Source organism: Gavia stellata, chromosome 1 (genome assembly GCF_030936135.1).
Source record: "Gavia stellata isolate bGavSte3 chromosome 1, bGavSte3.hap2, whole genome shotgun sequence".
NCBI classification, from domain to species: Eukaryota; Metazoa; Chordata; class Aves; order Gaviiformes; family Gaviidae; genus Gavia; species Gavia stellata.
Window position 1 is genome coordinate 85,775,076 of NC_082594.1, and position 14,148 is coordinate 85,789,223.

General features: G+C 37.4%; 1 protein-coding gene across 1 annotated transcript in view; it reads left to right on the top strand.

The window, feature by feature from the left end:
- CDKL5 (cyclin dependent kinase like 5) overlaps positions 1–14,148 on the top strand; it is an 83,529-nt gene that overhangs the window by 20,596 nt on the left and 48,785 nt on the right. The window contains exons 3-4 of the mRNA XM_059818851.1: positions 10,591–10,636; positions 13,680–13,816. Of these exons, the coding sequence (XP_059674834.1) occupies positions 10,591–10,636; positions 13,680–13,816 (183 nt within the window). The remainder of the gene's footprint in view (positions 1–10,590; positions 10,637–13,679; positions 13,817–14,148) is intronic.

Here is a 14,148-nt window from a genome sequence, read left to right on the forward strand (position 1 = left end):
CTTTCTAAGATAATGGTAAACTGAGCAAACTAAGCTTGGGAAATCCTGTTCTAGATTGTACTCTAAAACAAAAATTTACTTAGTATTTAAAAATTGTTAAAATAGAATTAATACTGGAGCTTTGTGATGGATGGATACAAGCACTTCAGGAAAGATGGGCTCAAAAGACAAAGAGGGGTGAGGTTTCCCTTTGTGTGAATGAGTGCCTCAGCTATACAGAGGTTTTTTCTGGGATGGATGACAGTGTGTTTGAGAGCCCATGGTTCAGAATTAGAGGTGAGACCAGAAACTGTAGCATTGTATTGGGACTTTTTGGTAGACCGCCTGATCAGGGTGAAAAGTGGGCAAAGCCTTCTTTAAACAGCCGATGAAGTTTCTGAATCACAGACCCTGGTTTTCATGGGGGACTTTAACTTCCCTGGCATCTGCTGGAAGGGCAACATGGTGGGATGTAAGTGGTTCCAAAGATTTATGGAGGATGTCAGGGAAAATTTCTTGATAAAGGTGCTGGAAGGGCCAGCCAGGTTATTATAATTGGCTACAATGGCTGTGAAATAGTGGAGTTCAAGATCATGAGTAGATTGAGGGGAAAACAGTAACAGAGTACAGACCTCGAACAGAGAATATTCAAGAAACTGGCAGGTGGGGAGCTCATGGGAGGCAGCTCTAATTGGCAAGGGAAAGCTGGCAGTCCTTTAAGAAGAACATTCTCCAAGCACAAGAACAGTTCCTCTCAGTGCTTAGGAAAGCAAGTAGACTTCTCAGAAGACTGACTTGGCTGAGCAGGGAGTTCATGATGGATCTCCATTGCAAAAAAAGCGGTATACAGGAGGTGGAATCACAGATAAGCTACAAAAGAGAAATTTAGAAACATTGCTTGGGTGGATCTGGGTGCTGTCGGGAAAGCCAGAGCTCTGCTGGAGTTGAGACTCATGAGGGCAGCAAGAAGGGCTTCTACTGCTACTTTGGTAGTGAAAGGCTGAACAAGGAAAGTGTGGGCCCGTTGCTGAGTGGGGCAGGCAATTTAGTGACAGCAGAGTCAGATAAAGTCAGAGGTGCTCAGTGTCTTCTTTGCCTTGGTCTTCACTAGTAAAGTCTCCCAGGTGTCTATGTTTAGTGAAAGGGTTGAGGAAGATGAATTACCAGCAGTGGGCAAGGACTGAGTTGGGAATTACTCAAGAGAGTTCGTCGCGAACAGTTTAATGGGACCAGATGGGCAGCATCCAAAGGTACTGAGTCCTTGCAGCAGGACAGCTCTTGATTGTCTTTGAAAGGTTGTGGAGACTGGGGAGGTACTTGAGAAAAAGAGAAGGGACCAACATTTTTTTAAAATTAAAAGAAACAGAAAAAACCCACTCCAACTGATTTTACCTATGATTAGAAAATCCAAGTGTGATTTCTATGCATTTCCCATACATGCTTAAGCTGAATATGTGCTTTGATTTCATTTTCTTTTAATGTGCTGGTAGACCTGGAAGATGACGTGATTAAGATACAAATTTAGGTATGTATGTGTGCACCTGTACAAGTGTCTAAACTCCCACTATAGTCAATGGAAATCTAGTCAAGGAATAGAGGAAAGTTCAATTCATGCTTCTTTGGGGATGAAAGGTACACTTTAGTTGCCTAACCATAAGCTCTTACTGCTATTGACAGTACCTGGGATGCTATGCCTTACCTCTGGCTTGTGCTCTAGGAGGTGTGCATCTCTAAATCCTCTGTCATTTCTGCCAATACCATGTGAGTGTTGTAGATACCATGGGCATCTTAAACACTACTAGATGCCTATGTTTAGGCTACTGAATCATGTCTTGAGCAACTGGTCAACTTAGAGCTCTCCAGCTCTGCTTGCTGTAGTAGAAGCTTGAACAGACAACTCACATGCAGGTACCTGAATTTAGATGTCTTAATCTGAAACTGAATTCCACCTGAAGAGTTTCGGCCTCAGGAACCTGCTTGACAAGTTTGTCTTTGGTTCATAGTAGGTCTTGTTTTACAGATTAAAGAAAATGCCTGTCAGACTGTTGATAAGAAAAAAGACAAAATTTTAAAATGTGAAAGTACCAGGTAAAAAATAAATTGTATCAATTGCAGAAGTAAAGATCTCAAAATTAAAGCTTGAACTGTGATGAACTTCAGAAGTTTACCTAATCACACTGAAACTATTTTGATGCTCAAAGTTGGAATAATAGCATTGAAGACTTTGGCACTGATGCATGTTTAAAAAACCAACCAAGCAAACAAAACAAAGAAATATTTTCCAATAAGTTCTACGTACTCTTGAGTTACAAAGTGCCCAGGGAAGGGGCATTACGTTAGTAATAAAAAAGAATTAAGAAATACAATGTAATTATAAATGTCTTGCTGACCTCTGCATTTATGGAGTCAGCAATATCTAAAAGGAAGCCATAAAGGTAGTAGAGATTGTCTTCCTGCTTTTTCCACTTCATTACTTGTATTCCAAGTGTCAAGATTATGCTATAAGAAGTAATTAAATAATGCTGGTATCTGCCCAATGCAGTACTATGCTCTTTATAAATACCTTTTTTTTAATGCCCAAAATTTTCACAATTTCCAGCATTAACAGACAAAAAAAAATTCAAATAGAACTGGAAGAGGACTGAGGTCTAAAACTGAAATTACTATTACTGACATTTCAGTATCAGAAAAAATTTTTAGCCATTTGCTGAATTTGGGTTCTGTTTTATGTCTAGGGTTGGGATTACACAATACTGTCAAACTGTAAAATGATATAGATTAGTGCTGCAATAGGATGAAATGAAGGCCAGATTATTAAAAAATACAATAATACCAGTTAACCATGAAAAGCCAGAATAGCTGCATTTATAGTATTTAAAAGCTGCTTTTTATGCCAGGTTTTTTTTATTCCAGTGTTATTTTATTACACTATTGTGCAAATTCTTTGGGAATACATATTTACTTTCTTGTTTGGAGAAAATTGTGAATAAACATGAAAAATCCATTTGGAACAATGAAAGTTTCAATGCTAACCACTGTCATCAGCCTAGTAGTTAGTAGAAAATATTGAGTGGGTTCACTTCCTTCAAGTGTTCTTTTCATGGTAGTATTTTAGGGTTGTAGGACTGTTTAAATGTTAATGCTATAACCTTGGGTTAAAGAAACTGCTAATTCCCAATGTTTATGAAGAGCCAGCATTCAGCATAATGTAAAAGAGGAGGCAGGGAGAATTTGCTCAGAGCTGACTTCAGTCTAGAGAGATGAGCCCCCCTGGGCTTCCTTGGGAGTCTAGGGAAGTTGCTTCCTCCGTTTATGCAGAGGTGACTGACAGCATCTTAACTTTAGTCCTGCTCAGAATCACTCTGTGCACCTCTGCCGATCTTAAGTGAAAGTGGGAGGGACTAGCCTGCAAGGCTAAGATTAGGCTTTGTAACTTTTGTGGAAAGTAGAAGGAAAAAAAGCCCCAAACCATAAATTGGTAGATTTCAAGGTTTTGAAGAATATAAAATGCTTACATTGTAAAGCACTCCTCAGGATTCAGGTGTGCCTCCTAATAACTGCTCAAAGCAGAATCAGCTACAGCAGGTTGCTCCAAATCTTGTCCTGGTGGATTTTGAATATCTCAAAGACTATTCAGAATATCTCCAGGGATGGGGAGAGTCAAGATTGGTTGAGAGGGGCCTTCCAGCCCCAACTGTCCTGTGAGCCTGTAAACTTACTGCAGTCTGGGGAGCCTCTGCCACCAGCGGAGGGGGAGCCCTTCGGTCTCTCTCGAGCCTGCCACTGGGGGCTGGGGCAGTTAAAAAAAAATAAATAGGACTTTTGGATTAGGAAGTAATTTCCTGAAAGTTCTGCTATGATAAGAGTGATATTTCGTAGACAAATCAGGTGGTGGTGGTGGGGGGTGTTAAGTGAAAAATAGGAGAATTACAATTTTCTCGAGGGAGAAATATAATATTCAAATAGAGAAACACCTCTTGAGGGAAATTCCCCAAAGTATTTTAGGTGTACAAGAATACACAGTGTTATGACTTATACTTCCCAATGTCAAACTGCTTGAAAAAAGAAATTGAATCCATAATCTTGCACATCTCTTTTTTTCTGCAGAGAATATTCTAAGATACTCCACTAGATTTTGAAAATAATGTTGCAAAATTGCCAGCACCTAATATTAGAAGTCTTCAGAAGACAGAAAGCTGTGTTCTGATCTGTTAGTACTGTCCCAAGTTAGCAGTGTTTTAAGGCAGAATGCAAATGGAGTCAGGACAGCATCTGGGTGATGTTTTAAGCACCTGATTTACATGCAGGTAACGATGCCTGTTAACTCTCAGAACTTGCATTGCACGGTAGCTCAGGCTGAGTTTAAAGACTTTTGTAATGACAAATGTTACATTTATGATACATTGATTGATACTGACTATAATGTTAATATTTTCTATTCTTGTTTTGACAGTAACTTTGAAAAATTAATTTGCTGGGTTTTTTAATGTTTCATTTTAAGCGACTCATGAAAAATAAATGCTTTACTTTCTCGTAATGGTTTCGTGAGCTTCTGTTGCCTCGCTGGTGATTGCTTAATGTTCCGTAATTTTTGCTAGAATCAAGATTATTAAAAGATCTATTTTAAACACTTAAATGTTGAAGAACATAATAATGCTTATGCAAGTCGAAGTAAAACTGTACTAGTTTGTTCAGAAAAGACATTAGCCATAGGATATGTTTGGCTGAATTTTGTTGATTTTTTTAATGTGTGTCTTTGTTGTGGCAAACTAAATTGTATTAATGTAATTATGGATCGATGAGGATCAAATCACAGTTTCTTGCTCGCTTCTAAATTATTTTTATATAATGTAGATATTATCTATGAGTAGAGAATGCGATTGTTTTAACTTTTTCTAGCAGAAGTAAAGTATGAATTTGTCTTTGGGCCTTACAGCATCATACTTGTACAGATGGAAAATATGAGCCAATCACAGAACATGCCATATCATATCTTAATATGCCACTTAATATATCAGCATAAAACCCTGATGTGATGTACTAGATATTGCTTGAGCAGCACCACCTAAGTAAAGGCAGCAACCTGCTGCTTCTCCATGGCACGTGCTCAGTATTGACTATTGCTATCTCTACTCATGTTTGTTGATTCTTATAAACACTTATTTTTTCAGTTGCTTAAAAAATCCATGCTTGAGAAATTCTTGTAGTCATATAGGTTGAGACAGTAAAATTACAGCTGAATGATGTAACTTTCTGAAGGACATAGTCTTATCTATTTTTCAAGAATCTTTTTGTGTACCTATGCTTTGTGTCAAATTTTCCTTGATATGCAAAAGAAAAAGGAAAAAAAAAATCCTAACAGAAACCTTTGAAACAAAATAGGGACAAACGTTTGAAGATTTTTTTTTTATTATTTTTTTTTTGTCACATGATACTTTCAAGAACAGCATATAGTTTGGTAGGATAAGTTTCTCCTTCCGGAAAAGAATGGTTATAGTTCTAAGATCTTGAGTTATGCTGAGGAGCACCTTTCTCCTTGAGTACTCCCATCATTAACATCAAGAATTTTTCTAGAAAACCACAGAGATACATTCTTGCACTGTTTTGGAAAAGCACTGTCATGTCATATATATTATGTAGAGGCAATGGAAAAATAGGAGACCTCTTTCCTTTAAATGAGATAAAATGAAATGCTTTTGAATTGGGAACACTTCTAGTTTTATACTGATAACAGGAAATACCAGGTGCTCCAATCCTGTGAGGAAACCTGGGAGAGAAATCTCTGGGTGGCTAGCAGAAGAGCTATGAGGACTGCTCAGCTCCCATAAAGATACTCACCTCTCATCTGTGGCTAAGTGGACAGACAGTAAATCAGACATATTTTGAGGTAAAGGAAAGGATTGAGCCCTAGCATTCAGTCATTCCCATCGCCAGGACTGGAGATATCCTTTTCCAGTGAACAGGTATCTTCTTCCTCCTCTCTCTCTCTCTGTTTATATATAAAGCAAATAGAACAGACATGGATTAAGAAATTTTTGTCTTACCCTTATTAAATGGTATTAGCAGGTTTGTACATGGAGAAGAGACATATTTTGCCCCATTTTACACACATAGAGTCTGAATAATCAGTTTGTGTACATCCTTAACTTTTACACAGAGTGTTTTCTGTTGTTGCGTACTTAACCGTAAAACAGTGCTTTTCCTATAGTTTTATAATGTAGAATATTTATAATATATGTGCTCAATAAGCAGAGGTAATACCAATGCTAGGAGAGATTGGACTTGTGCATTTGCAAATTTGCCATTGCCTCAGAATGTAAAGTGAGATATTGAGGCCAGAACTTTTTAGTAGAACAAGATAATGAGATGCTTAGTAATAAATGTAGCTAAGTGAAGCAAAACTAGAGCTAAGTCAACTCAAGTTTTCATACTTCATGATATAAGCCAGTAGTAGTAAGTAGTAGAGATCAGAAAGGATATTCTCTGTTCCGTAAAGAGCACAGAATATTTAGGATTACTTGTTTTTTTTCTTTCCTTGACATTCCTTGAAGTCTCAGACATTGAATCAACTAGTAACAGCTTATCTAACTAGATGATGCATTAATTGGATATGAGAATTTTCCATGCTAGGAGTTGGATACTGAGCTATTGTCTAAGGAGGGTTTCCGCAATCAGACTGAACATTGTTGTCAGTACTGTTCTGTTTCAGACTACAGTCTTGAAAAAACCCACCACTTTTGAAATGCAAAAAAGATATTTTAGAGAATGACAATTCTATTTTGGAGAATTGCAATTTAGCCTGGTTTTGAGGAACAGAGAACCAGATCCACAAAAGAGCTCAGATCCCCAAAAGGACTTTTAAGTGAAGGTTTAAGTGACAAAGTCTAAATTCGATCTGTAAGGAACCTTTCAGATTCCCACAGGAGTCTGAATTTTCACTGTTGAATTCCCTCATTGCTCAAAGTTCTGTTTTTCTTTGTATCCCCAATTCTGTCCATCTTCTCAGGGCTTAGTGATGTGGTGTCTGTTTGCTTTGCACCTCGTGTGTGTCAGTACTTCTTTAAAACTTCAGGTTTGGCCTGCATCTTCTGACAGCTCTAGCATCTGTCTCCTAATCCAGGAAGCATACTCTTACCACCCTTACTATATGCCTGCTGAATTGGTCCATATACAAAACGTATTTCATGTTTTCCAATCTCATCCTGTTTTTGTTTGTGTAAATGACAGTTATGTACAATGGCTAATCAAAAGCTATGCGTGTTAGTTCGTTGCACAGTCTACACATGCTGCTTGTTTGCAACATCATACAATGTATAGGAGATTGACTTCTTACTGCTTTCTTCCCCTGAGGAAGGATATTATATATATGGCTGACAAATCTGAGAAAATTTTTTGAAATTTTCTCTTTTTAAAACTTGCATTTCTCTGTAAAAGTTGGTTGAAACTGGGCATCTAGTTCAAAATTACTAGTGGTGATGGCAAATGGAGAAACAGGGCATTTCAGATGGATTCTTCATTTGGAAACTAGTTTAAAACATGATCGATGAGGAGCTACTATTTTTTTAAGTCGCCTCATATAAACTATATAGTTGGTTTAGAGCACTCAACCAAGAAGTGGGAAAGGTGCACTTGGCTTCAATTTTCTGTTCTACCTGATGGAACACTCTGAAACCCTACTGTTTTGGAGGTGTTCCACATCATAGGGAAGTTACAGACTTTTTGACAAGAGGGTGCATCGTATTTAAAAATCTGTGCACGGTAATCTTCAGTGTCCTTGTATCCATTTTAGCTTTGGCTTCACCAGTAGCTGATTCCTAGAGAATACCATTTAGATAGAATGAGGTCCTCCAAGAAACGTAGACAAGAATGTCCCTCCCTAAGGAGGAACGAAATGTTACTAGTGCAAGTCCTCAAAGCACCTATTGTCTAGTCTCATTTTGATGTTGTTTCACTAAAGGTTACTTAAATACGTTATTTGTTGGGTTTTTTAAGATCGGGAATATGTCTTGTATAAATTCTTCATTGCTTAATTATGACACCATTAATTAGTTCAATGAAATAATACAAGCGATAAAGCTTTTCAAACAAAAAATTCTTAAATGTTACAGTATTTTGAACTGTTTGGATAGTTTTTTCTTCCACATGTGTGTTGCTGAAGTCTTTATGTTCCTGTTCTTCATAGAGCCACTCATGATTTAAATACTGTGAATAGTCAAAATCCTACAGGACGTTTGATGGCATATCTTACGTAAGTCACACAAGACTGTGACCCAAGAGCTGTTAAAATTTAATTTCCAAATTAATCACATTCACTATGCACATCAGGGACAGCAGCATATGGCAGAGAAGCCACATGGACTAGATTTCTTGAATGGTGCAGAATTGCTGTCTGTGTGAGGCAACGGCTTTTAACTCTTGCATATCTTTCAGTGTACTTAGCCATTACTTCAAGAATAAAAATAGAGCCTTTTGAAGGTTGCCAAAACAGCTACACATTTTTGTTTTCCTTCATGTGAAATAGGAATGTAATGCTAATGGATAAATTTGGCTCATCTGCAAAGTGGTGTCTGGACAGTGTCTGAACTTAGGCATGTTACAGTCAGCAGAGGCTTTTGTGGCCAATTACAGTGTTCCTTTTCTGAAAAACCTTTCAGAGGCTTAATTAGCCAGAGCACCTAACAGTAGATACCAGAAGTCAAATAAGCTAAATTTACTCACCCTCTTAACACTGTTCCTTCACAGTGCTAGTAACCATTACTATTATTACTATAGTTAGTTAGTAAATATAACAATGCTATAACTTAGTAGTAACAATATAGTTAGTAAAATAGTCTGTTCAGTTTAGTTGAGACCATTCAGTTTGTGAGCTTCCTGAAACAAAAGTATTTAGGAACTGTATTTGACATAAAAGCTATAGACAAGCCTTTCAGAATCACTCTGAACCTGAAATGCATATTATCTCCTCAGTTCTGACATCTCTTTCTTTGCTGTTCTGTAAATTCGTTGAGCAAAGGGTAGTGCTTGGACCTTTGTAGTATCTCAGCTGAATTTATGTAATGTATCAGCCTTCAGATTAGACCAGTCTATATGAAGGGTAGGTTTCTGTAGCAGAAAAACAATGCAAGTCCTCTCTAAGAGTTAGTAGCATGTGCTGCTTCTGCTGAACTAACCTTCTTCAATGCGAGGTAGATATAGTTTGGTCACTTAAATCAATACACAACAAAACGCTTCCAGATTTTTCTGATAGATGTTATGGGTGATGATAGAAGGATTTTTTTTTTTTTTGAACATGCAAATTATACACAGACACACGTATATATTCTTATGTTTGTTTGCAAACTATTTATTTATTCTTATTGGTAGTAATATTGATTTTTATTTAAAGGCCTTAAAAGGCATTATTCACTATCTACAGTATCTTTCCCGGTGCTTTTATTTTAAATGGGATCAGGTGTTTTAAAAGGTTAATGTGTTATGACAATTTCAAATGAAAAATGGCGTAAATGTTTGTGTTATTCAATACTTGGTTATGCACATGTCTTCAGATACTCCAGAAGGGCTTCACTTTTTTATTGCTATTTTCCAGTCCAGCCTTTGTACACTATTAATAGTGGGATATGGTTACTTTTTTTGAAAACTGTGATGTTTGGAGAAGGGGTGTAAGCTACGTCTAGCTTGTCAAGTAACCCAGGTAGCCTACTGCCTGTCTGCTCACACGCCCTTACTCTGTGACCTTAAAGCTTCTTTCTCATCATGTTACTAAAATTCAGGTGCCGCATCATTGTATGAGCAGACCTGCACTAGTCATGTTATGTCAGCTACATTTTTGCCATGTGCTAAATGCATTCCTGCTCACAAGAGAAGAGAAATGTCTTCACTTAAGGGAAAAATGTGACCTATGATTATCAGGTTTGGTGAGAATGGAGACTACTAGAGGAAAGCAAAGTCAGGCAGGCATTAAGAAGTTATCACTTATGACTGTATAGTAAGCACAGATTAACACTTTCAAATGCAATTAGTGTTTCCGGTTTTGGATAGGCTTCCCTTAAGATGACAACTTTTTTTTAGGGAGGCACAGAGAATTTACTTGCCTAAAATCATGTTCTTTGTGGATATTTGAACTTTGAAACCCAAAAACTTCTGGCAACCAAAATTACAAGTCTCATTGTAAGCCTTGGCCACATGCTAGTACAGTATTTTCATTTCAGCTCACAAAGGTAAGCACCCCCACTCATACTTTAGTCAGATAGAAGATTGTTTGACTTTCAGAATAACTAAGCAACAAGAGTCACAGGAACAACTATTCTGAAAATTTACTTGATATCTGGTACAAGGTACTTAAATATGAATTTTTGGCATTTAACTTTGTTTTTTCATACTGGGGTTCCTAATTGTGGCGTATCTGCTACCTGTGGTTTTGTATTGCATTTGGCCTGATCACTGAGGTACTTTACCAGATTTTTAATTAATTTTGTTTTGCACTGTGAAATTTCTCTGGATGCTTTTTTTTTTCCTTTGTCTGATGTTCAGGGAAAAAAAAAAAAAAAAACAAACAAGAGAAAACACACAACAGATCTTGCTCATTTCCCTTTCTTTGCTTTTGTTTTACAGGAGACACATGAAATTGTGGCTATCAAGAAATTCAAAGACAGTGAAGGTAACCTTTTCTCCTGCATAATCTTTCATGTCAATAACTATGTTGTTAATATCTCTCCAGTTAAAATAAGAAGTCTCATATATCAAGACATTATTTTAAAATGATAATGATTTATTAGCTCTGTGAATATTCAAGGCACATGATCCTTCATACCTGCCTAGGGACTGCATTATACACTCCAACTAGATAACTACCTTTCTTGGTGCTTCTATCTTAATATGGCTGAGAATGTGGTGCCATACATGGTAGTAAGATCTACCACTTGGAGACTGGATGCGATCAGAAAATGGCAAAAACTCCTCTTGTAGTAGTGGCTTGCGGAGTCTTTGGGCTTTATCACCCTTCATCTGTGGGAGAGGATCTAAACGTTAGGAGGACTTGAAGCGGTAAATGGCGGAGACTGAGAGAAGTTGCTGAGAAGTTCAGTGGTATGAAGAGGAATCGGGGAGCTCTCAGGGATCTGTGGGGGGATTTGAGGGAGCTGGGTGGTGAGACAGCAGCTCTGCCCTCCCTTCAGCAGGCTCCACTCTCCACAGGAAACTTGCTCTTTGCCCCCTCACAGCAGCCTCTGTGTACTCTCCAGTGTTGCTGAGTTTGCTGAGAGGGGGCAAGAGCTGACTGCTGTAAGGTTTACTGTTGCTGGCAAAGTGAGTGGCAGAAGGCAGACACATGGAAATTATTGCCACTGCTGCACACACCTATTCCTCACCCAGCAGTAATAAAACCAAAGATCTGTACAAGACAAGACTGGCTGTCTGACTTGCGCTTGTTGGGGGACAGTGAATCCCAGTATCCTATCATAGGCAACACTGTCAATCAACCACGAGAGCAACTGTCTACCTTGTGTACCTCAGAAGATAACCCTGATTCCTAATGGCCTAGCACAAACAGAAGGAGAAGCCAAGTATGAAGTAATAAAAGGAGTCATTCCAGCCTGAGGCGATGCAGCTATGATTTGCCATATGCCAAGGCTTTAGCTGAAAGCTAACGATGTGGTTTAAAGAAACAGCAGTCATTTTATTTTAGCAAACTTTTCTTTTTTTTATTGTTACAGGATTGCTGGTGGCCATGGAGGTGTGGTTGGTCACAAGGACTGTAATTGTCAGAGTCATTTAGACACAGCGAAGTCTGATTTGTGTCCGAGGTTTTATGCAATGCAAAGTCTTTGCTTTGCAGCTGATTTTGCCAGACACTTAAAAGAGTATATTTGATGAAATTTTTAGCTCTGCTATTCAGAAATCTGTTTTAAATCCCTGTTAAAGAATGTAGGAGATAATTTATTTGTGGTGACCATCTTGACCAGGTCATGAGGGTACTTCAGAATTGCTTTTTGGAACTCGATATGGCTATTCAATACAGATTCTAGGCACTGAATCTCAGTATTAAGCCCTAAACAGGATTATTATATTAGCATGTCTACCAAAAAATGAAAACAAAAAATGCAACATTGCCATTAGGTCTGACTTTCCAAGAGTATTACGTAATATCAGTCTGCATGACTGATGACTGCTTTTCAGAGTTGTAGCTAGTTGTTTACAAGTTTCTGGAAATATGACAGAAGTTCTTTTGATGGATTTGATTCAGCCCATTTCACATCTGTCTCGTTAATATGGTAGTTCATTAGAAATCTGAATATACTGTAATTGTTTCTATTGCCATTTTTGTTTCACTGAATTTTTGCTGCTGTTTGACATATGCATGCTAAATGCGCTGGAAAGAGTGTGTCTAGTTATAGATGAAATTATGTAATCAGGCTGATGCAAGCTACCACAGAGCACTCAGTTTTAAAATGAAATTATTTAGATTGCTCTAAATTATATATTTTTTAATCAAAGCATTTGTGATGATAGTATTTTGTTTTCCTCTTCCCTCCTGCTACACTTCTAATTTTTTTTTTCCTCTCTTTTGATGATGATTGTATGCGTTTGCATGACCTGTGTTATTCTCTTTCTCCTGCAAACCTGTTTTTACCTTTTGCTTGCTTGGAAAAACAATTTTTCTTCCTTGTTTCTTTTCCTCTGTCTCTGTCTGTCTTTGTGGTACATGACCTGCAAATGTGATTTAGCTTTGAATTTATGCGATCATATCTCATTTAATATCTCTCTGTTGTGGATAACGGTTCTAAGAGATTAAGAATCCTGCTTCTACATGTGCATGGGCAAATTTACTGAATTAATGGATTTCATTTTACTAAATGAAAAATAAAATGTAATATAATCTGGTTTACTTGATGTTTAATTTGTCATATCCTTTAGAACCCAGTCAGTTCAGGGCCCCTTGATGATAAGCAGTGTAGGAAGCTTTAGTAAAAGACTCCTTCTTTCTTGAACAACTTTCAGATAACTAAATTGTCAAAACAACAGTTAAATTTCTTGACTCCTCAGAATCAGATTCAAGGCTTCCTTTGATCAATACTTGCTCTACTGCCCTCTGTGGCTGCTACACTGGTCTGCATTGCTGAATGCCCATTGAAAGCCTCGTGGGGAAACTTACAGGACTTAAAGATCTGTGCTTCGGTCTTAGAATTTGTCATGGCTTTGTGAGAATAAAATTATTTTAGAATCCAATAGATTTGTTTGACTTTGTTCAAACATGAGCTTTGCATTCCATTGTTTCTGCTGAGGACATATTAACCTTGCCAGTTCTTCATGCATGTGACATGTATTTGTGGGGTGGAGGATGTGTCTGTACATGTACATGCATATTTTTTGAAGTGTATTAGTGCTCTTCATAATGAAAAAGATAGAAATGCAAATTATTGGTTTCTTATGACTTTTTCTGCCACCAAAAACCTAGATGGTAGTGGTGGGACGTCTGTGAGGGTTGCATAATGATAGCACAGTCCCCGGTTACCTCTCTTCCAGTGCAGAAGCATCCAGGCAGCAGAGAGAGCCCACGCTGGAAAATAAATCTTTTTATCTGTAATATCTGAAACAGAGAATTTAATCAGGGGTTCAAAGTCAAGACTTATAACACTTGTTACTTGGGGGTTTGGTTTTGTTTTTTAATAAGTTCTACTCTGTCACTTTACTTTGCACTCTAGAAAATGAAGAAGTCAAAGAAACCACTTTACGAGAGCTTAAAATGCTTCGCACTTTGAAACAGGAGAACATAGTGGAGCTGAAGGAAGCCTTCAGAAGAAGAGGAAAATTATACTTAGTTTTTGAATATGTGGAAAAAGTGAGTTGGGTTTGTACTATCCTTGCCACAGCTAAATCATCAGCTTACTGGAAAAAACTTTAAAATTACTTTTACTTTTAAAAATTAAGCTATTCTAATCTATAAAGAGGAACAGCATAAACCTTAATACAATCTGAATTGTTGCAATCAGATATTTATTGGGAGAAAGCAACACTGATAACTTTACTAATGTTTATACTTCATGTGTTGGTCTTTAAAAAGAAAAAAGTTCTTCCATATATGAACACAAACATGTTCAAATTATGTAGACTGGAATACCTATCATACGAAGAAAAATTTCCATCCAAACTCTATAGTCCAGTTTATTTGTA